A 25,426-nucleotide genomic window follows, 5' to 3' on the forward strand; every position below is an offset into this window, starting at 1 on the left:
GCTTTCAAAGCCTCCCGGATGTACAGCGCTTCCCGCTGGGCTCTTCTAATTGCACTGAGCGTAATCAGCAGCCAGGCGATTTGCCTCAACCTCCCATCCCGCCATAAAGGTCTCCCCCTTGCTCTCACAGAGATTGTGGAGCACACAGCAAGCTGCAATAACAATGGGGATATTGGTTTCGCTGAGATCCAAGCGAGTCAGTAAGCTCCTCCATCTCCCCTTGAGACGTCTGAAAGCACGTTGAATGATGACAGTTACCCAAGACCACCCTCGACACATTTTTCCCCCCAGCATGCATTGTGGGGAAATCCCAGAATTCAAATGGGCAGCGGGGACTGCGGGAACTGTGGGATCGCTTCCCACAGTGCACCGCTTGCCCCGTTAGTGTGGACTCACAAAGTCGAATTAGTGTCCTTAGTGTGGACACACAAATTTGACTTTGTAAGGTGGATTCCACAAATTCAAATTAAGTTAAATCGAACTAATCTGGTAGTGCAGACATACCCTTGGAGGGACTATCTCTTCTACGCATTTCCTCCCATCCCTCTCATACACAAGGTCTTGCTATAGATCAGAAGGGACAGGATGTGCGTTATCCTGATAACATCAGCACTGGTTCACCACCCTCCTGGACCTGTCAGTGGAAGCACCATTCCATCTGCCTTCATTTCTGGACCTGATCTCCCAGAACCATGGCCATCTACCTCATCCAAACCTCAAGTCCCTTCATCTCATGATCTGGAAGCTCCAAGGCTGAACCCCACAGAGCTAGCATGCTCAGGACAGTTCATGAGGTGTTTTTTTAGGGAGCAGAAAGCCCTCCTTTAGAGCCACTTATCTGGCAAAGTGGAAAAGATTCCTGATTTGGTCTGTACTGAAGGGTATTTCTCCTACACAGTCAACACTGTCTTTTATTTTGGACTGCTTGCTCTACTTGAAACAACAAGGCCTATCTGTGTCATCTATCAGGGTCCAACTAGTGGCAATCTTGGCTTTTCACCCGTGGGTGAATGGGTGTTCTGTTTTCTTGAACTTCATCTATGATTGTTTCCTCAAAGGCCTGGAGAGATTATACCCCCTGGTACAATAGCTTCTCCCCTAGGACCTCAACCTGGTGTTGGCGCAGCTGACAGGACTCCCATTTGAACCGCTGGCAACGTGCTTTCTGCTCTGCCTATCCTGGAAGGTAGCCTTCCTGGTGGCCATTACTAGAGCTCTGTGTGGATACAAAAAATTTTCTGGCAGTTGTGCTTGGGGCGAGCACACATGTACACTGGAATAGACATGGACAACATATCTCAAAGAACAACAGTTGCGGAAGGTTAGTAACCAGGTTTTTTATATTTAATTCCAACATTTGGTTTTCTTCTTTCCTTACTAAAATCAATATTTGGTGAAAGATTCTTGAACACTAATGCAATAAATCAGTGTTTCCCAAACTTGGGACGCTGCTTGTGTAGGGAAAGCCCTTGGCAGACCGGGCCGGTTTGTTTATCTGCCCCATCCGTGGGTCTGGCTGATCGTGGCTCCCACTGGCCGCAGTTTGCTGCTCCAGGCCAATGGGAGCTGCTGGAAGCAGAGCGAGCCAAGGGATGTACTGGCTGCCACTTCCAGCAGCCCCTATTGGTCTGGAGAAGCGAACTGCAGCCAGTGGGAGCAGCGATCGGCTGAACCTGTGGATGAGGCAGGTAAACAAACCGGCCAGGCCCGCCAGATTTCCCTACACAAGCAGTGCCCCAAGTTTGGGAAACACTGCAATAAATTTTTGAAAAAGATATATTAGAATTGGAAAAGGTACAGAGAAGGGCAACAAAAATGATTAGGCATATGGCACAGCTTCCATATGAGTGATTTTAAAAAGACTCAGAGTGGTAGCCGTGTTAGTCTGGATCTGTAAAAGCAGCAAAGAGTCCTGTGGAACCTTATAGACTAGCAGACATATTGGAGCATGAGCTTTTGTGGGTGAATATCCACTTCGTCATGCATTCGACGAAGTGGGTATTCACCCACGAAAGCTCATGCTCCAATACGTCTGTTAGTCTATAAGGTGCCACAGGACTCTTTGCTGCTTTTAAAAAGACTGGGACTGTTCAACTTAGAAAAGATATGACTAAGGGGAGATATGATAAAGGCGTATAAAATCATGAATAGTGTGGAGAAAGTGAATAGGAAAGTGTTATTTACTTCTTCACATAACACAAGAACCACGGCTCACCCAATGAAATTAATAAACATCAAGTTTAAAACACACGTAAAGAAGTACTTCTTCACACAATGCACAGTCAACTCGTTTGCTAGGGGATATTGTGAAGGCCAAAAGTATAACTGGGTTCAAGAAAGAATTAGATAAGTTCCTGGAGAATGGGTCCATCAACAGCAGTTAGCCAAGATGGTCAGGTACTCAACCTCATGCTCCAGATATCCCTAAACTGCTGGCTGACCAAAGCTGGCACTGAACAGCAAGGAATGGATCATTTGATAATTGCCTTGTTCTGTTTCATTCCATCTGAAGCATCTAGCACTGGCCACTGTCAGAAGACAGGATACTGGGTTAGATGGACCATTGTCATCCCTATGTTCTTATTGTAAATTGCAGTGATTTTGCTCCTCATTTTCTTAACCAGCTGAATGCAGATCTGGTTTATATTTCACCAAGTTGCTGGACGATTAAGGAATTCATCAAATTATATAATACAGAATAAACACAAAACTATTTTAAAGCATATGCTTTTAAAAGGTTAAGGTTATAGTAGTGGACAAACATGCCTTTTATTAGCAGCTCATTTTAATTTTATTTAGAAGAGTTGATTAAACTTTTCTCTCTTTTTTCATATTTAGGGAAAGTTTGGAAAATTTAAGAGGTATGTGGCCCATAGTACGCATGTAACAAATGTTCGTTGGACTCATGAGGACAGTTTGTTGGTCACTGTTGGTGGGGCAGACACCTCTCTAATGCTGTGGACCTATGAAATGGAGGGACATCGAGAGAGCAGGCAATGTGATAGTGAAGAATCTGATCTAGATTCTGAGGAAGATGGAGGTCAGTAATATTCTTAAGAAATACTAGTGTAAGGCCTGGTCTACACTGCAGGGGGGGATCGATCTAAGTTATGCAACTTCAGCTACGTGAATAACGTAGCTGAAGTCGACGTACCGTGGTGTCTTCACCGTGGTGAGTCAACTGCTGCCGCTCCCCCATTGACTCTGCCTGCGCCTCTCGCTGGGCTGGAGTACAGGAGTCAATGGGAGAGTGCTCTGGGATTGATTTATCACGTCTAGACTAGACACGATAAATCGATCCCTGCTGGATTGATCGCTGCCTGCCGAGCCAGCTGGTAGTGAAGACATACCCTAAGAGAGCAATTCTTGTTTCTTTTAGAAAAACTGCCAATTTAGAAATAAAAATATTTATATAGCTATTTTTATCCAAAGATTACAAACTACTTTAGAGACATTAATTAAACTTTATAGCATCCTGTATGAGGTACAGACCAATAAATATAGTCATGGGGAAACTGATAGATTAAGTGATTCACCCAAGACCACAAAACTGTTCAGTGTCTGAGTCTGTGGAACAGAACTCAAGAACTTGCTCTAGCCACAACACAGCACTAGAAATTGTATGGATAGATTTGGTGTACCAGCAGAATCTAACTGCCAGAAAGCTATATAAATGCTAAAATCAATAAATAATTATATTAAAGAAGTCAGCAAAATAAAGTTAATGTTTAAATACTATTTATTTTAAAAATGATGAAGAAAAGGATGTGCATGTCTGTTGAAATCTACACCATGAATGAATCTGGTTGTCTTGAGGTTTTCTAAAAAGCCTTTGTCTGTTGTATCTGTGTAGTAGCCTGAAATATGCTCATGTTAGTATTATGGGCCACCTTATCATAAAATTCTAAAATGAACAGGAGTAACAACATTTAATCACGTTGCATAGAACTAAATATCAGTTCTTCCTGCAATACTGAATGTGTGGGTTATAAAAGGTTCCTATTCAAATCATAGCTCAGGAGTTTGTTCTCAGGCAGGGGTGCTCAAGATTTTTTCCAAGGGTGTCAGTACCTCCTCTGTGCTCCCAAGTGAGTTTTGCTTGCCTCTGTTACATTCAAGAGAATGAATATCAATCTTCAGATACTTCTAAACTATCCCTGCCAGATTTGGCTTTTTTATCCCTAAATATTAGATTTTTCTGAAAGCAATTTAACTTTGTTGGCATTGGAATACATCAGAACACACCAAATAGGCATTTTAAAACATTAATCGGGGAGGATTCTCCTGGACTCCTCCCCAGCTTCTTAAACAGCTCTTAGTTTCTGTGTTGCAAATCTGTCACCATCTTGTAGGCTGCTCAGAAGACTTTGGCTATTTTGAAGCTGTCTAGATAAATACAGAGAAAAAACACAGCCAGAGCCTAAGCATTTGGATCAGACTCAGCAAGTTCAGAGGTGAGAGAGACACTATTTTGGTTGCAGTTAATATGTGTTGGATAAGCAGCTGGAATTTTCAAATCAGATCGTGAGGAACCCCAGCCTCAAGAATTTGGAGAACAGTTTGTATAGCAAACTATTATGTTTGCACCAGTCCAAAAAAGTATTTATCTTGGCATCATAATTTTATTTTTAAAGCTGATCATAGAGGCTCTAGGTGCTGAACTAACAGTTAAAATATATGCATAAAACAGCACAAAACCTAAACAATATAATATTAAAATGTCAAAAAGGTATAATTTTAAACATAACCTTTGCCAATGTGACACATACATCAACAACTAAACTACTCTTCTGTAAGACCTGTGATTTTTTAAATGTTTGACAAGTCTTGATCTGAAATACGAAAGGATTCTGAGGGAGGTGTGTGGGGGGGCTATGTAAAATGAAACTTGGTAACATATCTGGGTCCAATTCACTTAAATTGACATTTCACTTCAGTAAGTTGTACAGGCACTGGCCCACCACTTTTTATTTTTCTGTTATTTTCTGGTGAGACATATATCTAAACTAACCATACTACAGTGGTCCCCAAACTTTTTACCTCTCACCCCCACTTACTCCTAGCCACATCCTCTCCCAGGAGCCAGGGCCGGGAGCAGGGCCATGGTTCCGGAAGGTGGGGACGCAGACAGAGGGAAGGGGGCTGGAAGGGGGTGGGGCCAGAAGCACAGCTCAGTGGTGCTCCCTCCCCACACCCTGTGGGAGATGGCCTGGGCCCCAGTCACACCCTCCAAACATTCCTCCGCATCCCCCCACAGGGATGCACCCAGCAGTTTGGGGACCTCTGCTGTACTACCATCTTGGAAATGCTTAAGACTACAATTACAAAGAAACTACAACAAAGAGCAATCATTCACAGACTATAAGTGCAAGAGAAAAATTCAAACATTCCCAGTATCTCTCTACCAGCCTAAGAAATCATGACGTTACAAGGACTTCCTCTATAGCAGTTCATACAGCTGCTAACCAAGCCATAGGGATAATATTCCCAGTCACACTTCTCCCATGACATGCCCTTTATTTGAACTTGATATCAAGTCGACCATAACGTTTACAAGTTTAAGGGAATAGCTGTGCAAAAACATTAAAACAGGCAGCATAGAAATAACTATACCTAATGTAAGGGTAGGTCTACGCTTACCTGCCGGGTCGACGGGCGGCTTTCGACTTCTCGGAGTTCTAATCTAGACGCGATAGTTCGAACTCCGGACGCGCTCCCGTCGACTCCGGAACTCCACCGTAGCGAGTGGCGGTGGCGGAGTCGACGGGGGAGCTGCGGACTTCGTTCCCGCAGCGTCTGGACGGGTGAGTAGCCCGAACTAAGGTACTTCGACTTCAGCTACGCTATTTGCGTAGCTGAAGTCGCATACCTTAGTTCGACCCCCCCCTTAGTGTAGACCAGGCCTAAGTAATTTAGTTTTACATCTTTATTTGCTACTTAATTAGCAGACAATTGAAGGTTTGGCATGGAAGACCCTATGGCACTGGTGGGCAACCTGCGGCCTGCAGGCCGCATGCTGCCCATCAGGGTAATCTGATTGTGGTCCGCGAGACATTTTGCTGATGTTGACCGTCCTCAGGCATGGCCCCCTGCAGCTCCCAGTGGCTGCAGAACGGGGAACTGTGGCCACTGGGAGCTGCGGGGAGCCGTGCCTGTGGACAGTCAACGTCAGCAAAATGTCTCACAGCCCACAATCAGATTACCCTGATCAACTGCATGCGGCCTGCAGGTTGCCCACCACTGCCCTATGGTGGTTGAAATTACTGCTCTTTGAAATTCTTCTATGTTGTCTTTCCACATTTTAAAGAATGGATTGCATTTTTTCCTACTGATATTTTTAAATGACTGTTGTTGACCCTCTCTTTATCTTTTAATCACTTCTTTTTTTAAAGTGGACTCCCTAATTTATTTTTGAGTTTGTATTTTTAAAAGGTGGTATGCAGTGGTGTTGTAGCCGTGTTGATCCCAGGATATTAGAGAGAAAGAAGAGCTCTGTGTAAGCTTAAAATCTCTCTCACCAACAGAAGTTGGTCCAATAAATGATATTACCTCAACCACCTTGTCTGTCTAAGAAGGTGGTATTTAATTACATGTATATTGTATTACTTTTTATTTGATTGCCTAGTGCTCTGGCAGAAGGGATGCTATAGAAATAAAATAATTATTTATTATTTTTCACTTCCTATTTCTCTTAGTCCTTTTTACTATATTGATTTTATTAGGTTATGACAGTGATGTGACACGAGAGAATGAAATTAATTACACCATCAAAGCCTTATCAACAAACATCAGACCAATGTTTGGAATTAAGCCTCATCTGCAACAAAAGGAGCCATCACTAGATGAAAGGTAATTTCTAAATTGGAGTTATATGTAGCTAAGAAAAGTAGTAGATGTATTTTATAATAAAACATAATTACATTGATGCATTGAATGCATAAAGAGAGCTAACACATTTTAAATCAGTACCGCTTTTGAAACATCTTTGATTACCAGACAATTATTTACATCTAGACCATGCCTCCATTTTTATAAATGGAGGGAATTTTAAAAAAATGCATAACTGGCCTGTGTAAATGATAACATTTGAGGAATCTCTTGGATAGTATGGTCATTTGTCTCTGTTCTTCTTCGAGTGATTGCTCATGTGTAGTCCACAATAGGTGTGCGTGCTCGCCACATGCACCGGTGCCGGAAGTTTTTCCCCTAGCAGTACCCGTAGGCCCCTGCAGTGGTGCCTGCCTGGCGCGGTATAAGGGGAACCGCGCACTCCCCCCACCCTCGGTTCCTTCTTGCCGCCAGTGAAGGTGCATCGGAACTGCTTAGCTCCAGCTTTGCTGTAGCTCGTTCCCAGAACTGTTCGTTTGTTTAGAGTTAGTACCTGTAGTTAGTTAGCTGTTTAGTTAGTTTAGTTAGTCGGTGAACCCGGGCCAGGGCATGCCCCGCACCCCTGGGTTTAAGTTGTGTGGCTCTTGTAGGCGTTCTATGCCAAGAAGTGACCCTCACAAAGCCTGTTTGCACTGCTTGGGAGAAACCCATATCAGCGAAAGGTGCAAGATTTGCAAGTCGTTTAAGCCTCAGACCAAAAGAGAAAGGGACATTAGGCTCCGGGCCATCCTGATGGAGTCGGTGCTGACTCTGAACCGGCACTGCAGTGTCGGTACGCAGCAACCCTCCAGTGCTATCGACCAGATGGCACCGCTCCCCATCACGGAGAACACCAAGAGAGCCAGGAAGACTCCCTCTTTGCAGCAGCACCACTGAGGGAAGTCTAGGACAGAGGTTAGGCCCATGTCGGGCAGTCTTCGATCCCCACCGGGCCCCAGGCCTCCAACTCAAGTTGAGCAGAGTAGCCCAGCCCCTTTGGGACAGGCCTTTCCAGATGTCCGGATGCCATCCACACCTGAAGCCCTCCAGGTGGCCTGGGATGTCATGTCCATGCCAGTGCCCAGAACACTGCCAATGTCGGCCCCACGCTCCAGAGGCAAGCTGCTGCTGGGATCTCCACAGTCACCTCTGGCCCGGTACCGGTCTCGGTCGAGGGAACGTTTCTGACACCAATCACCGCCCAGCGACCGCTTGGGGCAGAGTCCAGGTGGATCGCCCTCAACGCCGACCAGACTGGCTGGGTCCCATCTGGCTGGGACTCACGGCACCGCTCGTCCTCAAGGAGCGAATATAGACGGGAATATTGCTGTCATTCCTCGTCTTGGAGAGGGTACTGCAGTCGGTCACGGCACGGTCGTCGATGCCATTCCTGCTTGGACTTCCACTCCAAGTCTCTGCCAAGACATCGCAGCCCTGGGCATCGATCGCCAGTGTCTCGCCATCGCGGGTCCACCCATCGTGGCCATTCACGGAGTAGCTATTACTGTTGGTACCAGTCCTCCATGTCGAGATTGCACTCCCATGGCAGTCATAGATCTTGGCACCGCCACTCCTCCCCCAGAGACAGCAGCAAATCTTACGCCAGCCCGGTCTCCATTCATAGCAGTCCTTCTGTGGGCCAGGCCACCCAACAGCCGCCCCCCTCCCCCCAGTGCCAAAGCAGGTGCAGTGGCACTGAGCGTTATGGCCGGCCCAATGGTACCCGTGGGCACCGTGGCCTCCGACGCAGCCCCCGGTGGGAGCTCACTCGGTGGCTGGAGCTTCGGAAGCACCGTCAGCCTCCCTCTCCAGACACTCAAGAAAGGAGTCGGTGGGACATACGTCCTAGGCACCATGCCCAGAATCCGACCGGGTGGTGGACCCTCCAGTGCCAGCCGACACTGCACTGGCCTCTTCGTCCTGCCCGGAGGAGGCAATTGCAGCCCCGCCCCCCTCCGTCCTGCAGGAGGACTTCAGGGCCCACCAAGGACTCTTAAAGAAGGTGACAGCAAGCCTACACCTCCAGGCAGAGGAGATGGAGGAGCCCTCGGACTCCCTGTTTAACGTATTGTCCCCATCAACACCAGGTAGGGTGGCCTTGCCTCTCCATGGAGGGGTGGCTAAGATTTCAAATGCCCCGTGGCAAACACCGGCCTCGGTCCCCATCTCTAAAAAGACAGAACGCAAGTACTTTGTACCCACTAAGGGGTATGAGTACTTGTATACCCACCTGGCGCCCAACTCCCTGTTGGTCAAGTCAGTCAACCATAGGGAATGGTCAGCCAGCCCTGACCCCAAAGAACAAAGACTCTCGGAGACTGGACTCTTTCAGAGGGAAAATGTATTCATCTTTGAGCTTCCAGTTACGAGTGGCGAACCATCAGGCTCTCCTGGGCCAGTACAAATTCAGTCTGTGAGGCTCCCTGCCTAAGTCTGAGGACTCCCTCCAGGAGCACAATAGGAAGGAGCTAATGGAGGAAGGGGCAGCAGCCGCTAGGGTGTCCCTGCAGGCAGCCTCGAATGCTGAAGACACGACTGAATGATCAATGGCCTTCACGGTGTCCATGAGACAGGCGTCATGGTTCCTGCTTTCTGGTCTGTCCAGCGAGGCACAGTCTTCATTTGACGGGAAAGCTTTGTGTGTGGAGGAAACAGATACAAGGCTACATGGCATGAAAGACTCCCGCATGACCCTCCAGACTCTGGGCCTCGATGTCCCGGCTCTGGCAAAACTTAAGTTCAAGCCACAACAGACTATGGCCCAGGCCACCCTCCCGAAGTATGAGGCTGCCCATAAGAAGCAGTGGGACTATAAGAAATGCCCTCAGAGGCAGTCTCAGCCTACCCCCTAGCCTGGGTCCTCCAAGGGCAAGCAGGCAGGGAAAAGGGGTTTTTGACAGGATGCTCAGGGGCACCCCGCCAGTCCTCATTGAGCAGGAGGTGGGGCGCCTCCTTGGACTAGGAGCGATAGAGGCAGTGCCTGTGGAGTTCATGGGCAAGGGGTATTACTCCCGTTATTTCCGTACCCCGAAGGCCAAAGGGGGGGCTCAGGCCCATCCTGGACCTCCAAGGTCTGAACCAGTATATGGTGAAGCTCAAGTTCTGCATGGTCTCCCTGACCTCCATCATCTCCTCCCTGGATCCAGGGGACTGGTACCTGCCCTACAGGACGCATACTTCCACATCCACATATTCGAGGGACACAGGCGCTTCCTCCATTTTGTGGTGGGACAGAATCATTACCAATTCACAGTCCTCCCGTTTGGTCTGTCCACTGCCCCCAGGGTGTTTACAAAATGCATGTCGGTGGTAGCGGCCTACCTTAGACAGCAGGGTGTCCAGATATTTCCCTATCTGGATGATTGGCTTGTCAAAGGCACCTCCCGGTCGCAGGTGAGGGATCATGTGGCGCTCCTCCTGTCCACATGCAATGCCTTGGGCCTGTTGGTAAACAACACCAAGTCCACGTTAGTCCTGGTCCAACGCATAGAGTTTATCGGGCCACTCCTGGACGCAGTGTCGGCCAGGGCCTCTCTCCCGCCAGACAGATTCTAGACCCTGAAAGGTCTCATTGACTTGTCACAAGGTTCCCAGTGCCAACTGCCAGGCTTTGCCTGCAACTCTTGGGTCACATGTCGGCATGCACCTAAATGGTCCATCACGCCAGACTCAGGATGAGGCCCCTCCAGCTCTGGTTGGCCTCAAAGTTCTCCCAGACCATGAACAAGGTCCTCACCGTGCCGGACTCTGATCACCTCCTTACGGTGTTGGTTCACCCCAAACAATATGCTCCAAGGGGTCCCATTCAGGGGCAGGGCCCCGTCGTTGGAGCTGGTGTCCAGTGCGTCGGACCTGGGTTGGGGGGCCCATGTGGAGAACTTTCAGACCCAAGGCCTGTGCTTGGCTCAAGACCTGGCCCAACATATAAACGTTAAGGAGCTCAGGGCAGTGCGACTGGCATGTATGGCCTTCCGCTCGCACCTGGAGGGCAAGGTGTAGTCAGGGTCCTCACAGACAACACAGCCTCGATGTTCTGTATCAACAGGCAAGGCGGGGCCCTATCCTCTGCCCTCTGCCGCAAAGCCCTCAGGCTGTGGGACTTTTGTATAGCCCACGATAGCCACCTGAAGGCCTTCCACCTACTGGGATGAAAGGGCAGATTGCTTTTCCTCACAAGAGCCCACTGGCTCTTCTGAAGGTGGGGAACTCCCCAGGTGAACTTATTCGTGACTCGGCAGAACCAGCGATGCCCCTGGTTCTGCTCTGGGGGGGTTGGCAAGGCAGTTGTCCGTCCTGGGAACTTGTGAACTCCACCCACCTTCAGCAGCTATAGCTTGGAATCACCTATTGTGGAATACACATGAACAATCACTCGAAGAAGAAGACAGTTACCTTTTCTGTAACTGGTGTTCTTCGAGATGTGTTGCTCATGTCTATTCCACATCCCACCCTCCTTCCTCTCTGTCGGAATTGTCTGGCAAGAAGGAACTGAGGGTGGGGGGAGCACACAGCTCCCCTTATACCGTGCCAGGCAGGCGCCACTCCAGAGGTCGTGGGGGTGCTCCCCCCCACGGGTACTTCTAGGGGAAAAACTTCTAGCACCGGTGCACGTGGCAAGTATGCACACCTATTATGGAATAGACATGAGCAACACATCTCGAAGAACACCAGTTATGGAAAAGGTAACTGTCTTTTTTGAAAATATAATGGCCTGTTTTGAACCCTGTAAAATACTTATAGGCAAAAACTGGTAGTGATACCTATTGTTATAAGTGTATGCCATATTTGTCTCTAGTGGTTGGTCCAACTAGAGGATAACAGCCTGCAACTGCTATCAATTACTCCCTGAATGAAAGTGGTAATGGTCTGAAGTTGGACTATGGATCTAAATGTCCCAACCTAGCTGATGATACGCAGGGGTGGCTCTAGGCATTTTGCCGCCCCAAGCACGGCAGGCAGGCTGCCTTTGACGGCTTGCCTGCGGAGGGTCCGCTGGTCCTGCGGCTTCGGCGGACCTCCTGCAGGCGTGCCTGCGGGAGGTCCACCGAAGCCACAGGACTAGCGGACCCTCCGCAGGCGTGCCTGCGGGAGGTCCACCGAAGCCGCAGAACCAGCGGACCCTCCGCAGGGAAGCCGCCGAAGGCAGCCTGCCTGCTGCCCTCGCGGTGCCGGCAGAATGCCCCCCGCGGCTTGCTGCCCCAAGCACGCGCTTGGCGTGCTGGGGCCTGGAGCCGCCACTGTTGATACGTATGTGTGGAGAGTTGGGAGTTGGAAGGGTCCACGTGATGGATTTTTTGTTTTTTTCGAGTTTGCTCTTTTAAACACTTAGGAACTTACATACAGGAAAAACTATACTTAATATATGTAAAAGTTGAATTCAGGCAGTCAAAAATAAGGATATACCATAATTAACATTATCCATGCAAACTTAATTTGGACCCCTTGTCAAAAGTACAAATACAAAAGTTCTACAGAATTGTAAACAAAGTGCTGATCCAGCCCCCAGTGAAGTCAGTGTGAAGATTCTCGTGACTTCAGCAGACATTGGATCAAGGCCTAAAAGGTTAGGACCAAAACCTTCTAATTAGGGAGGCTGGAGGAGTAATGGAGACAGAATTTGATCTACTGCATTCATTTTCATTTTTTAGCCCAGATTTCTGCTAAAATATTACTGCAATTCTGTTCTGTTCAAAATTTTAAAAAAATCTGCTTAAATATATACTAATTTTTGTTTTCTCTTTCTTCATTTTTCCCTTTTTGCTTCCTGTGTAGGCAAGGGGTAGTAAGGTAAGTTTCTTATCTTTATAATAATCCAGGATAAAGCGTTTTTATTACAAAGCTTTGAAAGTAGAGTTGTACATTGACACAGCAATGAATGCTTAAAATAAGGTGCATTATGGAACATACTGTTTGTTAAACTGGCAGATTGTTACTGGGCAGTGAAGGAATTAGGGGTCAAATAAAGAGCTAAGTACACAGTGTGAGTAGCTGGGCTGGGCATGAGGTAGAAAAGTATGGAGTCAGAAAGACAAGTCTTCCCTCTTCCTCCTGATTGAAGAACAGTTCTTCTGAAGTTACTTCAGTCCAATGGCTGAAGTAACCTCTGTGGACCTTTCATGCAAACCCCTGTGAGCGAGAGAGTTGTATAATCCATGCTGTGTTATGTACCCTGGCCAAATACAACCCATGTCTGCCCACTCCCACCCCTTGAGTGAAACTGAGATCCACATTGCACATGAGGAAGTTGAACCCCTTGCATGCCTGCCTGGCCCCCACTTGCACAGTGGAAGCATAGCGCTTCTATTGCTAAGGGCTCCTCTGCCGTGTTGAAGGAGAGAGCTGCATTGTCTCTTAGTACACTATTCCCATTAACACTACTTTGTTCTTGTTGCTGAGTATTCTTATGAAGGGAAAGCCAGTATTTCTCACTGAACTCCAGAACATATCAGAAAGAAAGCAGACTATACCTGCTCATTGCTGTGATAGTGCTCAGAAAGTATATAGTATACACCCTGATGCAGGGGTTTACAGTGCAGTCTTTTTGCATAAGGAGTTAATGAAGATCATTCCTTTGATATTTTCCATTTGTTCACTTACATTTCAGTTGAGTATACAATATAAATGTATATTGAGTATACAATATAAATGTATATTGTATACTCAACTGAAATGTAAGTGAACAAATGGAAAATATCAAAGGAATGATCTTCATTAACTCCTTATGCAAAAAGACTGCACTGTAAACCCCTGCATCAGGGTGTATACTATATACTTTCTGAGCACTATCTCTGATAGTCTGAGGTATGAGTAAACTTGATACATCAGGGTGTATACTATATCAAAGGAAAATATCAAAGGAATGATCTTCATTAACTCCTTATGCAAAAAGACTGCACTGTAAACCCCTGCATCAGGGTGTATACTATATACTTTCTGAGCACTATCTCTGATAGTCTGAGGTATGAGTAAACTTGATACATCTGCCTAAGTATTACAAACAAGTTTAAAATATCACCTGTAAAAATATTTATTGTTTTTACATCAGCTTTGACTAAATATACTCATAGGACCACAGAGATGTACTGAAGTAAAGTTGTGCTTCTGAGGGGCGGATGTCCCCCATTTAATATATATATATTAAAACTTGTGTGTAAACAAGACATTATATCTTAGAAGTTATCTTAACCTTTTTAATACATAGTGCAGCAAGATTAAATTTTTATATAGTAGAGAAAAATGAATATTACCAAGTAATGGAGGTATAAGACTATGTATATCTGTGATATAGGTATTATGACATTAAGTGATATAGGTATTATGACATTAAGTGCAATACTCAAGATGTTTGTGAAGGTTACTATTACTGAATTTTCTTTGTGGTCTTATGCATCATTTTTCCTATGTTGTGCTGTTTATATTTAGTAGATAAAAGTAATAAAATTTTGTTTTACCTGCATAATTAATAATGTTTTGGCTTAACTGTTTTATTTCACCTTTGGGGAACAGTTCCTCTATTTTCCCCTACAAGGTAAATGGGATTTTTGCAACTTTGTGGTGACTTTGTCACCACAAGCAGCAGAAATCTTGTATAGGCATTTAATATTAAAAGGAAGATGAGTCTACAGATGTTTTTGAAGCTTTAAATACTTGTGACTATTTGTTCCCCTGCAGTGCAAGGGAGCAAAAGGACAAAAACTAGAAAGAAAAGGAGTTTAAAGGGGTATGGAAGGGGTAGCTGGCCACATGCGGTGCTCCAACCTCATGGCATAATTGCCTGCCTTCCTGCTGTATAATTCCCACTGCAGAAGAGCAGGACAGGGAAAAAATGGAATGGTCTGATGGAACAGCTGCTTTATATGGCTTGTCTCTCAATGGAAATGGGTCCAGAAACGGAAGGTGCAGCTTCTCTGAGCAGCATTAACTCATGCTATCAATTGTATGACCCCCAGAAGAGGAGTTCCTGGCCACTAATGCCAATATATCAGGCAGGGGAGACAATGGCAACACAACAACTGTACCATCTATTCTTTTGTTCTGGGGATGGCAAGGAAAAGTGTGGCGCCAAGAGCCACAACTGCATATGGCTTGAAATCTTTGGGGTCTTTGCTATTAATTCCTGTGTGTCTTTGGCTGATGCAAGTAACTTTGGGTACCACCCCTTACCTCCTCCACAATGTTACTTACGCAATAACGTGACAAGGAAATGTGATAGTATTTTGGTTTTCCAAGAGCTGATAAAATTATAAAGTAAGTATTCTCTTACTATGCAGTTTTATGTAAGGAAAGCATGTGACCCTTCATTTTCACTGGAAACTCCTTATTTGGATATAGTAGGTGCCCTAGTAGGCATTTCCAATGAAAATGCAGTTTTGAAATATTCAAAAATGGAAGTGGAGAATTTTTTTCTTTTAGTCCTGAATTCAAAGTAACAAACTAACTCCCTATTACTTGAATAGTGATATGAGATAAAAATTATCATACAGTTGGGTAAAGTTAATTTACGTAAATTGCGTCTGACAAGTGGGTATTCACCCACGAAAGCTTATGCTCCAATACATCTGTTAGTCTATAAGGTGCCGCAGGACTCTTCGTTGCTTTTTAATTTACACAGTATCCTATAAAGTCTGAGAGCTTAAGGGAGTTAGATTCCCAGGTCCTATTGAAAGTTGGTGGAAGTTGTGTGATTAACTCCTTTTGATCTCTTTGACTGTGTCAGCCTAAAGTGCTCTGAAGGTTGATATTAAAAGTAGAAATGGACCAAAACTTTACATTTCTGACCTGATGATTTTTTACAGGATATGTGGGTGTTAAAACTCAGGGGTTTGGTTCAGCCTATACAGAGTTAGAGGTCAGTTGCAAAGTGTGAATACAGATCTGAATTTCCAGAAAATTTAGGGAGAAATTGGATGCAGAGTTTTGTTTTGGACCCATTTCTAATCAAGTCATGTTATTCTGTTGTGAAACAAAGTGTTTTCACATAGCTATGACTTATCGTCTGTATTGCTATGTTTATTGTATCCATTATTTAGAATGATAAAATGCTATGGACTGTAAGGTAACACTCACATGTGACATTTGAATGATTTATGTCTTCTAAGGTGTGTGCATCATTTACCTATTTTTTCTGTGTGGCATTTTTATATATTTGATGGGTCACAAAAGACTGGGAAACCATGTTTAATGATGAACCTTTTCTAAATGTTTCTCTCTTTTCATCTGTATTGTTGGGTTGTTTTGTAATATTTGACTGGACATGTTTTCATAAGAGAGAAAGTTTGGGGTTTTAGGAAGGTTATAGAATGGCTCATCATAAGAATGGGATTGTGAAATCAAGGGAGAATTGCCCAGTTTGTATAATGCAATGAGCAGTATGCACAAATCAGACTGGTTAAAGTGCTATAAAAAAGCAGTGTTATTTTCCTGAAACTTAAGGCCAAGAATTTCAAAAGTGATTAGTGATTTTGGGTGCCTCCATTTTTGGATGCCCAAACTGAGATCTCTTTAAGGGGCCTGATTTTCAGAAATTATTGATCATTGTATCAACCCGAAAATCAGGTCCCTTTAAGGTGTCTCACATTAGGCATCCAAAATAATTAGCCACTTTTGAAAATTGTCGCCAATGTGTATTTCTCCGAAGTGACTCTTAAAGAGTGGCTTCCTTCGGTTCCATGATTGTCTCTCAGTTTACAAGTAAAAAAGTACCAGACAACCCTGAAGATTCAACATGAAATATGTAAGTCAAGTAGGATTTTTTTTCCTGAGTCATGTGTCATCCCCAGTAATAAATATTTTTCTACAAGGTGGCCTATTGTTGAAGGCATTATCCGACCCCACTAAGAACTGTGAACCTTCCAGAAAAGTAGTGTTTATTAGGACTATATGAGCACTCCTACATAGCTCAGAATGTTAGGAGCTGAAGTTGTAAGCGAAGTGTGGTCCTCAGTAGCTTCCGTTCCTTCCTTTCCAACTATTTACTCTGGGACCAGCCACTATTATCAAGCTTCAGGCTGGCAAACACTGTGGGACCAGTTCTGAGGTTGATCAGATGATGATGTCAGCACCATTTTCTGTGTCTGATGGTGGGGTATCCTTAGTGCCAGGGATTTAGATGATCTCTCCTCTCAGCCATGAACTGCATACTGCTATTTGTGTGAGTTCCTCACTGCCAGAGTGTCTCAGCACTGAGGGAGTCTCCAGCTAAGCCATCTCCTGTCAGTGCTGAATTTTCCTCCCAGTGCTATGCCCCATGTTTAGTAAAGTCTGTTTACTCTCCCCCTGCTGTCAAGCAAAAGGGCAAACAGAAGCTGATCCCAGATGGGATCTGCACCAGGAAACTTTTTTCCACTGCGGAGAAAAAAGAAACATTGCTATGGATATAGAGGGTACATCAATCATTGAAGGTCTGGGTTCTGAAGATACTTCTGATCTTTCATGGATGGCAATTCCCAGGATTCTGTCTGGTTGTCCCTACTTTGGAGACAGTGTAGTGTCCCAGTGATGATGCCCCTTTTGTTGTCTTCAATTAGGTATTTATGCTATAATGGTGCAGGGCATATATGAGCACCTCATGAACATTAATTCCTTTTCAACTGCTTGCTCATCTTGATCCATTGTAGGTGTGCACGTGCCCATGTGCACGGTCTTCAGAGATTTTTGCCTTAGCGGTATCCATGAGGCTGGCCGTGGCGCCCCCTTGAGTGCCACATCGTGCACTTGGATATCAGGCACCGCCGTTCCTACTCCCTTTCAGTTCCTTCTTACCACCTGAGGTGGTCAGTCAGAGCACCTTTCCTTGCTTGGCAAGGGCTAGCAGTTTTGTCATCTTGGACTTGTTTCTTAAAGCCTTGTATATAGTTATTCTTAATAGGTAGTGTTAAGTACCTGTTAATAGTTTAGTTGTTAGTAGTAAAGGTCCCAGCAAGCACTTTGCCCCCAGAAGGCCATGGCCTGATCTCTGGGTTTCAAGCCCTGCACAGAGTGTAACAGGCCTATGCCTGTTAGTGACCCTCACAACAGTTGTCTCAAGTGCTTGTGGGAGGCACACATCAAAGACAAGTGCTGTATCTGTAAGAACTCTCAGCGGCATTCCTGGCCCAGGTCCCGATCCAGGAGATCTGCAGGGTGGCGAGATGGTCATCAGTCCCCACCTTTTACTTCTCACTATGCCATTACCCAGCATGCCAGGGACGATGCAGCATTCGGCAGAGCAGTGCTTCAATCAACTAATCCGTGAACTCCGACCCCACCTCCAAGGTACAGCTTGGAAGTCACCTTGGAATCGACGTGAGCAAGCACTCGAAGAACAACTGTTCCCTATCTCTCATAACAGTTGTTCTTCGAAATGTGTTGCTCATGTCCATTCCAAGACCCACCCTCCTACCCCTCTGTTGGAGTGAACCGACAAGAAGGAACTGAAGAGGCAGTGGGTTGGCAGGGCTTTTTATGGGGTGCCATGAAGGTGCAACTCCAGTGGGTGCCTGATCCGACCCAATGGGAATCGCTAGGGGAAAAACCTTCCAGCAACTGTGCATGCAGCGTGCACACGCCTACTTGGAATGGACCTGAGCAACACATCTTGAAGAACAACAGTTATGAGAGGTAGGTAACCATTTTTTTATGTGAAAATAGGGAAACACCTTGTGAAGGAAAAGAAAAATTACTTACTGTCGTAACTCTGATTCTCTGAGCTTTCCCATAGAAAGAGCACCCTGTTAGGAGATGCATGACTCCTGCTCATGAACTTGGAATTATCTAAAAATCAGTTCCATTAAGGCTGCTTCTCCCTCCCTCCCTCTCTTGCACAGAGTTTTGATGTTATAAAAGGTGGAGGGACCCCAATCACTATTCAGCTCCTTCTCCTAATTCAGGAATCTCTTTAGAGGCTCCAAAGAACTCCAGAAGATAGATTCATAGATTCTAGGACTGGAAGGGAGCTTGAGAGGTCATCGAGTCCAGTCCCCTGCCCTCATGGCAGGACCAAATACTGTCTAGACCATCCCAGATAGACATTTATCTAATCTAGTCTTAAATATCTCCAGAGATGGAGATTCCACAACCTCCCTAGGCAATTTATTTCAGTGTTTAACCACCCTGACAGTTAGGAACTTTTTCCTATTGTCCAACCTAAACCTCCCTTGCTGCAGTTTAAGCCCATTGCTTCTTGTTCTATCTTTAGAGGCTAAGGTGAACAAGTTTTCTCCCTCCTCCTTATGACACCCTTTTAGATACCTAAAAACTGCTATCATGTCCCCTCTGTCTTCTCTTTTCCAAACTAAACAAACCCAATTATTTCAGCCTTCCTTCATAGGTCATGTTCTCAAGACCTTTAATCATTCTTGTTGCTCTTCTCTGGACCCTCTCCAATTTCTCCACATCTTTCTTGAAATGCGGTACCCAGAACTGGACACAATACTCCAATTGAGGCCTAACCAGCGCAGAGTAGAGCGGAAGAATGACTTCTCGTGTCTTGCTCACAATATACCTGTTAATGCATCCTAGAATCATGTTTGCTTTTTTTGCAACAGCATCACACTGTTGACTCATATTTAGCTTGTGGTCCACTATAACCCCTAGATCCCTTTCTGCCGTACTCCTTCCTAGACAGTCTCTTCCCATTCTGTATGTGTGAAACTGATTGTTCCTTCCTAAGTGGAGCACTTTGCATTTGTCTTTGTTAAACTTCATCCTGTTTACCTCAGACCATTTCTCCAATTTGTCCAGATCATTTTGAATTATGACCCTATCCTCCAAAGCAGATGCAATCCTTCCCAGTTTAGTATCATCTGCAAATTTAATAAGCGTACTTTCTATGCCAATATCTAAGTTGTTGATGAAGATACTGAACAGAGCCGGTCCAAAAACAGACCCCTGAGGAACCCCACTTGTTATACTTTCCAGCAGGATTGGGAACCATTAATAACTACTCTCTAAGTACGGTTATCCAGCCAGTTATGCACCCACCTTATAGTAGCCCCATCTAAGTTGTATTTGCCTAGTTTATTGATAAGAATATAATGTGAGACCATATCAAATGCCTTACTAAAGTCTAGGTATACCACATCCACCGCTTCTCCCTTATCCACAAGACTCGTTATCCTATCAAAGAAAGCTATCAGATTAGTTTGACATGATTTGTTCTTTACAAATCCATGCTGGCTATTCCCTGTCACCTTACCACCTTCCAAATGTTTGCAGATGATTTCCTTAATTACTTGCTCCATTTTCTTCCCTGGCACAGAAGTATGGCTCCCCATGGGCAATCATCTGAGAGTTGTTATAGTATGTAACTGTTTTTTCTTTGTGAATTGCTCATATGGATCCCTACTCTTGGGAAATTATCAAGATATAAAAACCTTAAGGAAGGTGGGTGTAACATAGTGCTTTGGGTGTACATGCATGTTCCCATGCCTGGTTTCAAGACTCTGACCTGCAGCAGAATCAAGTTAACAAGGGTAACCTGGTGGCAGCCCAGAGGTGGAAGAAGCACATTCTGACAGAGAAGAGACTCAGGGTCAAAAAAAAGGTATAGGAAAGGTCTCTCTGCATAACTGAGACAGGAGACACTTGCCAGGGAGCAAGAGAAGAAGCCTCATCAGGAAAAGAGCTGAATTTGAGAAGGACCTATACAGTCTGAGGAAGAGGTCTGGAAGATATGATTTGACATTGAACTGTTATGTCGTAATAATAAATTAGACCCCAAAAAGGGGATGTTACTTGGAGCATGAGTTCATATGCATTTATTCATGAGACCAAGAAGGGGGAAACTGAGTCAACAGATACATCACCGGGCAAGGTAGGCTGATCCTAGCAGTGTGGGTTTGAAGTGTATTAGTTAAAGATGATGACAAGATTGTTCTCTCAAATTGGGCATGACATCTCAAAACCAAGTGGAAGGAATGATGATGAAAAAATAGAGTTCCAGAAACAGCCTTGGGTATTTTAGTGATGGATACTGTGCAAAGACATATCATAGAAGCTGCCTTAGACTTAGCTGAGTGTCCTCTGATATCTCCATGTGGCTGAGTATCTGTCATGTCACAACAGCGTTGTATACCTAATCTGATTCATCTGGTCAGCCTGCAAACCAAGATGGGTTGAACCCTGGTCTTGTTACATGCTTTAAAAGTCAGGGGAATTTGCAGATAATTTTGGCTTACATATATAATCACGTAAGGCCTTCTGGACATCTCAAATATGGATCCTTATCTCCCTAGATGTGTATAAGACCAGGGGAGGGCGAAAACGCACAGGTTTCTGTCCCAATTGAAATGGAAATCAAAGATCACTTTACACAGGAAGTTGGAGTGAAGCTACAGGATCACCTTATTCTTTTTGAACACAGTGAAGGGAGCATCAACCCTGTATCTTACTAAATAAGGGATCATGATGTGGCTATAATCAATGCCATCTTCACAGACAAATGGCACGCAGAACAGTTTAACAAGGTTCAAACAGCACTTTATGAAAACAAGATTCAGATACTGTGCTACTTCTGGTTCATGTGCCAGAGAAAATATGTGGAAATTTTTTTCAGAAATGTGTTACTGTATGATGAGCAGATTGCCAACCCACAAACATGAGTGTAGAAATCCGAGGTGGCTCCCAGCCTGACTTGGGCTCCCAGCAGTCCAGAAGCCAAACTGTCAGCCTGGGGAGAATTTTAATCTGGATGGAGAATCTTGCCCCAATCCTGAGACAAGAAATCTAGTAGACTGGGAAACAGGACTTGTAGTTTCAAGTTCCAGAGGATTAGAGAACCAAAACTTCCAGGCTTGGGCCAGGATTATCCACAGCATTTTGCTTTCACCCCATCTGACTTTCTTAATTAACTTCTGGATCAACAGAATCAGAGGAAAATCTTAAAGGAACTCCTGATTCCAGTCCAGGAGAAGAGTGCCTGTCAATGATGCTGGGTCATGCCTGCTCCTGAAGTCTATCCAGATGTATTTGGCACGCTAGTGATAGAGATCTAGCTGTGACTTGCCCCTCTAACAGAACAAATAATGAAACATTGAGTCTGTTGATTTGGAAACTCTGCTCAAGAACTTTTAGAAATTGAATTGGGAGAGAGGAGCTGAAATGTTCACATTGTAAAGAAACAATGCAAAAACAGATATTCTGAAAACCAGAGCCTTTCTGACCTGGGGATTAAGTTGCGAGGAGAGGGAAAATGGAAATGAGTTGAATGGGATTTTTTAAACATTATTTTCCTTTAGCAGGTTAATAACCCTATTTGCTTTGCTTTCTGCTTTCTTCTCATTTAAGCAAATTCTAAATTACTTCTGTTTCGTCTGCAAGAAATGATAACTGAGCTAGCATCTTTGCCAAACAGCTTGAACGTTCTTATAACAAAAGCAAGTCAGAGCAAAAAGATTATAGTTGCTATCCAGAGTGGAAAATGTACATATTCACAGTGCAGTTATTGAACAATAACCAGAGCAAACCCAAGCATTCTGATTACTAATGATAAAGGCTGTTAACTTGTTAGAATATAGGAATATGCATTTTATATGGCTGTATGATTTTTCTCAATAATGAATACATGAAACAGACCCCTACAACCAATCAGCATGCTGAGGATAACTAGGAACCATTGCTATACAGTTCATCATTAACTGTACCACATGCCTGCAATTTGGTGAGCTGAGACAATTGCATTTCAGTATAATCTAATATATTTTGCTGTGTAAATTTGTACAGGTGTTGCATCTGCTTTGATTAGTGACTTGAATCTATCCTATCTGTCTCCTTATTTAGAGAAATTACCAGTTTCAAGTCATTTTTTAGATTGAATTATTCAGATGCTGTACTTATCAACTCTGTTAAATGCTTATGGTTCATCAGAGGTCCTCACTTCTCTCAATACCCACATACACACACATTTCCTCCTCTTGCTTATATTGGGAGTTATTTTTATTGGATCACATCCACCCTCCACTGCTTGTGCAGAACTTTAATTTAAGTCAGTGGCAGTTTTGTGCAAAAATCAGTGGTTGTGGTGAATAAACCCCTTATTATAGACACAATTTCTCTTCTGCTCTTTTTAAAAAAGCACTTTAAAAAGTTGATTTTCTTTCTTCCCTTTAAATATTTTGCTGAGAGCCAAACTTGTATAAGTAATCATTCTCTTTTTCTTATCTGCTGCTGAAAAGAGGTTCCAGGTAATGCTTTTATTTTGCTAAGCTGTCTAGTCCATATTTTACCATCACCCTCTCATTACCATTAAAAATCCATATGTTATTTTGGATTCTCATAGGATGCTGTACTTTACCTAGCAGCCTTCAAAATACCATTATGCTGCTTATCAGTTCTTAAATTACATAGATAGAATCAGCTATAGTTCTATTTCATATATTCTACATTATATTTAGGGATGTATTTACCAATAATATTGTCCACATGTTCACAAAATTTGTGAACATTTTAAAAATACTAAATTAGTGTGAAATAAGAGGAGGTAGGAGTGGAGTTCAGTCTAGTTCTTAGTGGACAGCTATCTGTTATAAAAAAAACAAAACACCACAACTTGCACTCCTTTAGCATTTTTTGGCAGTCTCAGTAGAGAGAGCAAGGAAAAAATGGTCACAGAGACTGAATTTGCCATGACAATCTAGCACCCTTTATAAGCATTGAAGCCACTGTTTAACCATTATTCAAATCAAAATCTTAAATACTAGATAACTAACAGTTCTGTACTTGTGCATACAAAATTGGCACTTATCTCTACGCATACAAGGCTTAGTATGAGTGCCCAGTCTGACTGCTTATTGTCAGCGGGCAAGATTTTCAAAAGTACGTAAGGAAGCTATTAACTTTTAATGGAAATTAGACACTTAAATTGCTTAGTTGGTTTTGAAAATCCCGACCAAAATAAATGTAAACAAACAAATTGTCTTCAATCTCTTCAAGTTCATAAACTATTTGGAGCTCATTTTTCTGTGGGTGAGGTTCAACCTGTACTGAGGGTCGGCACCACTGAAGTCTTTCAACATAGGTGGTAGTGGTATGCCATGTGGTATCCTTCAGCACAAGGGTGAATTTCTTCATCTGTCCATATAGCTGCAATTTATTCTCTGAAAAATGTGATTAGAATATCTACATTTTAACACAGAAATAAAGATATCACCATTGGCATTTTAGCCTCGTTTACCACTAAACTCAAAGATAAAAGACTTGTTGGCATCTTACACTAGTAGAGGAGGGAGATAGATAAGGAAATGCACATCAGAAAAGAGCATACTTTGATCTGTTAATAGCTTTAAAATGAAACCTAGGGAGAGACATATTGTAACATTGTACAGAACTATATATGCATACCATCATCAATGATGTTGAAATCACATCAAGTGGGATGAAATGAGATTAATTGTTCTTAAACTATGTATAGTATCAGGGGCGGCTCCAGACATTTTGCCGCCCCAAGCACGGCGGCATGCCGCGGGAAGTGCTCTGCCGGTCACCGGTCCTGCGGCTCCAGTGGACCTCCCGCAGGCGTGCCTGCGGAGGGTCCACTGGTCCTGCGGCTCCACCAAAGCCGCGGGACCAGCAGACCCTCCACAGGCACGCCTGCGGGAAGTCCACCGGAGCCCTGCCTGCCGCCCTCCCGGCAACTGGCAGAGTGCCCCCCGCGGCATGCCGCCCCAAGCACGTGCTTGGCGTGCTGGGGCCTGGAGCCGCCCCTGTATAGTATAAATAGATTTATTTCATTTCTACAGTCTTTTAACAAAGAATACTAAAATATAGATGTCTAGTAACACTGACTACATTTTCATGCATAAAACAAATTACCTATGTGAACGGGTCTATTCCCCTTTGATACAGGGACTTAACTCCTGTATTAACTCCCTTACATGTGTTCAAAGAGAAAATTAATCTAAAAGCTTCCCATGCCTCTCCCACCTTTTGTATGCACAATTTTTGAGCATGCAGCTGTATTCCTCATGCAAATGCATGTCCGCTATATATTGCATGTGCTAATAGTGACCCAACTGCATACCAAATGAAAAATCAGCCTGCAAAAACTGGGTTTTTTTAGATTTGCATCCTTAGGACAGTGTTTTGAAAATGTACTCCCATGTTCTGTACCATGCCTGGCATATGCCTGCTTCTGAATGCTGAGATTGTTATCCTGAAACATATTTGAATGAAAAATATGTACATATACCCTTACTCTTATCTTGCACTCAGTTTCCACTGCTGTGAAAAAATATAGTGCATTTAGAGGGGGGGGTTTGTTTTGTTTTTAGATTGGTTTACAATTATATTGTTTGGATATCTTGAAAGACAGACAGTTAATCAAATTTAACTTTATTCTTGAGACCAAAAGTAATTTATTTTGCATACTTTATGATATAGTATAGTAGCATACAAATTCAAATAGGCCAATCAGTTGCTTGGCTAAGGAGTTATATATTGTACTTAAATACTAGATGGTGTTCTGAAATTGTTTTATAATAGAAAACTGTCATACATTTCTCTCTTCTCCCATTTTACAACAGTGGATTAAGGGACAGACAACATTTTATGATGCCACCTACTGGAAGGAGGCAAAAAGTTCTGA

General features: G+C 44.0%; 1 protein-coding gene across 3 annotated transcripts in view; it reads left to right on the top strand.

Moving 5' to 3' along the window:
- The window catches only part of EML5 (EMAP like 5), a 327,745-nt gene that overhangs the window by 250,747 nt on the left and 51,572 nt on the right, over nt 1-25,426 (top strand). For 2 of the 3 annotated variants that reach the window (XM_039537038.1, XM_039537039.1), the window contains exons 29-31: nt 2,839-3,040; nt 6,723-6,849; nt 12,640-12,654. In XM_039537038.1, the coding sequence (XP_039392972.1) occupies nt 2,839-3,040; nt 6,723-6,849; nt 12,640-12,654 (344 nt within the window). Of the gene's footprint in view, nt 1-2,838; nt 3,041-6,722; nt 6,850-12,639; nt 12,655-23,018; nt 23,028-25,426 lie in introns of all 3 variants that reach the window. The other variant, XM_039537037.1, reaches the window with a different exon arrangement.

Source organism: Mauremys reevesii, linkage group 4 (assembly GCF_016161935.1).
Source record: "Mauremys reevesii isolate NIE-2019 linkage group 4, ASM1616193v1, whole genome shotgun sequence".
NCBI classification, from domain to species: Eukaryota; Metazoa; Chordata; order Testudines; family Geoemydidae; genus Mauremys; species Mauremys reevesii.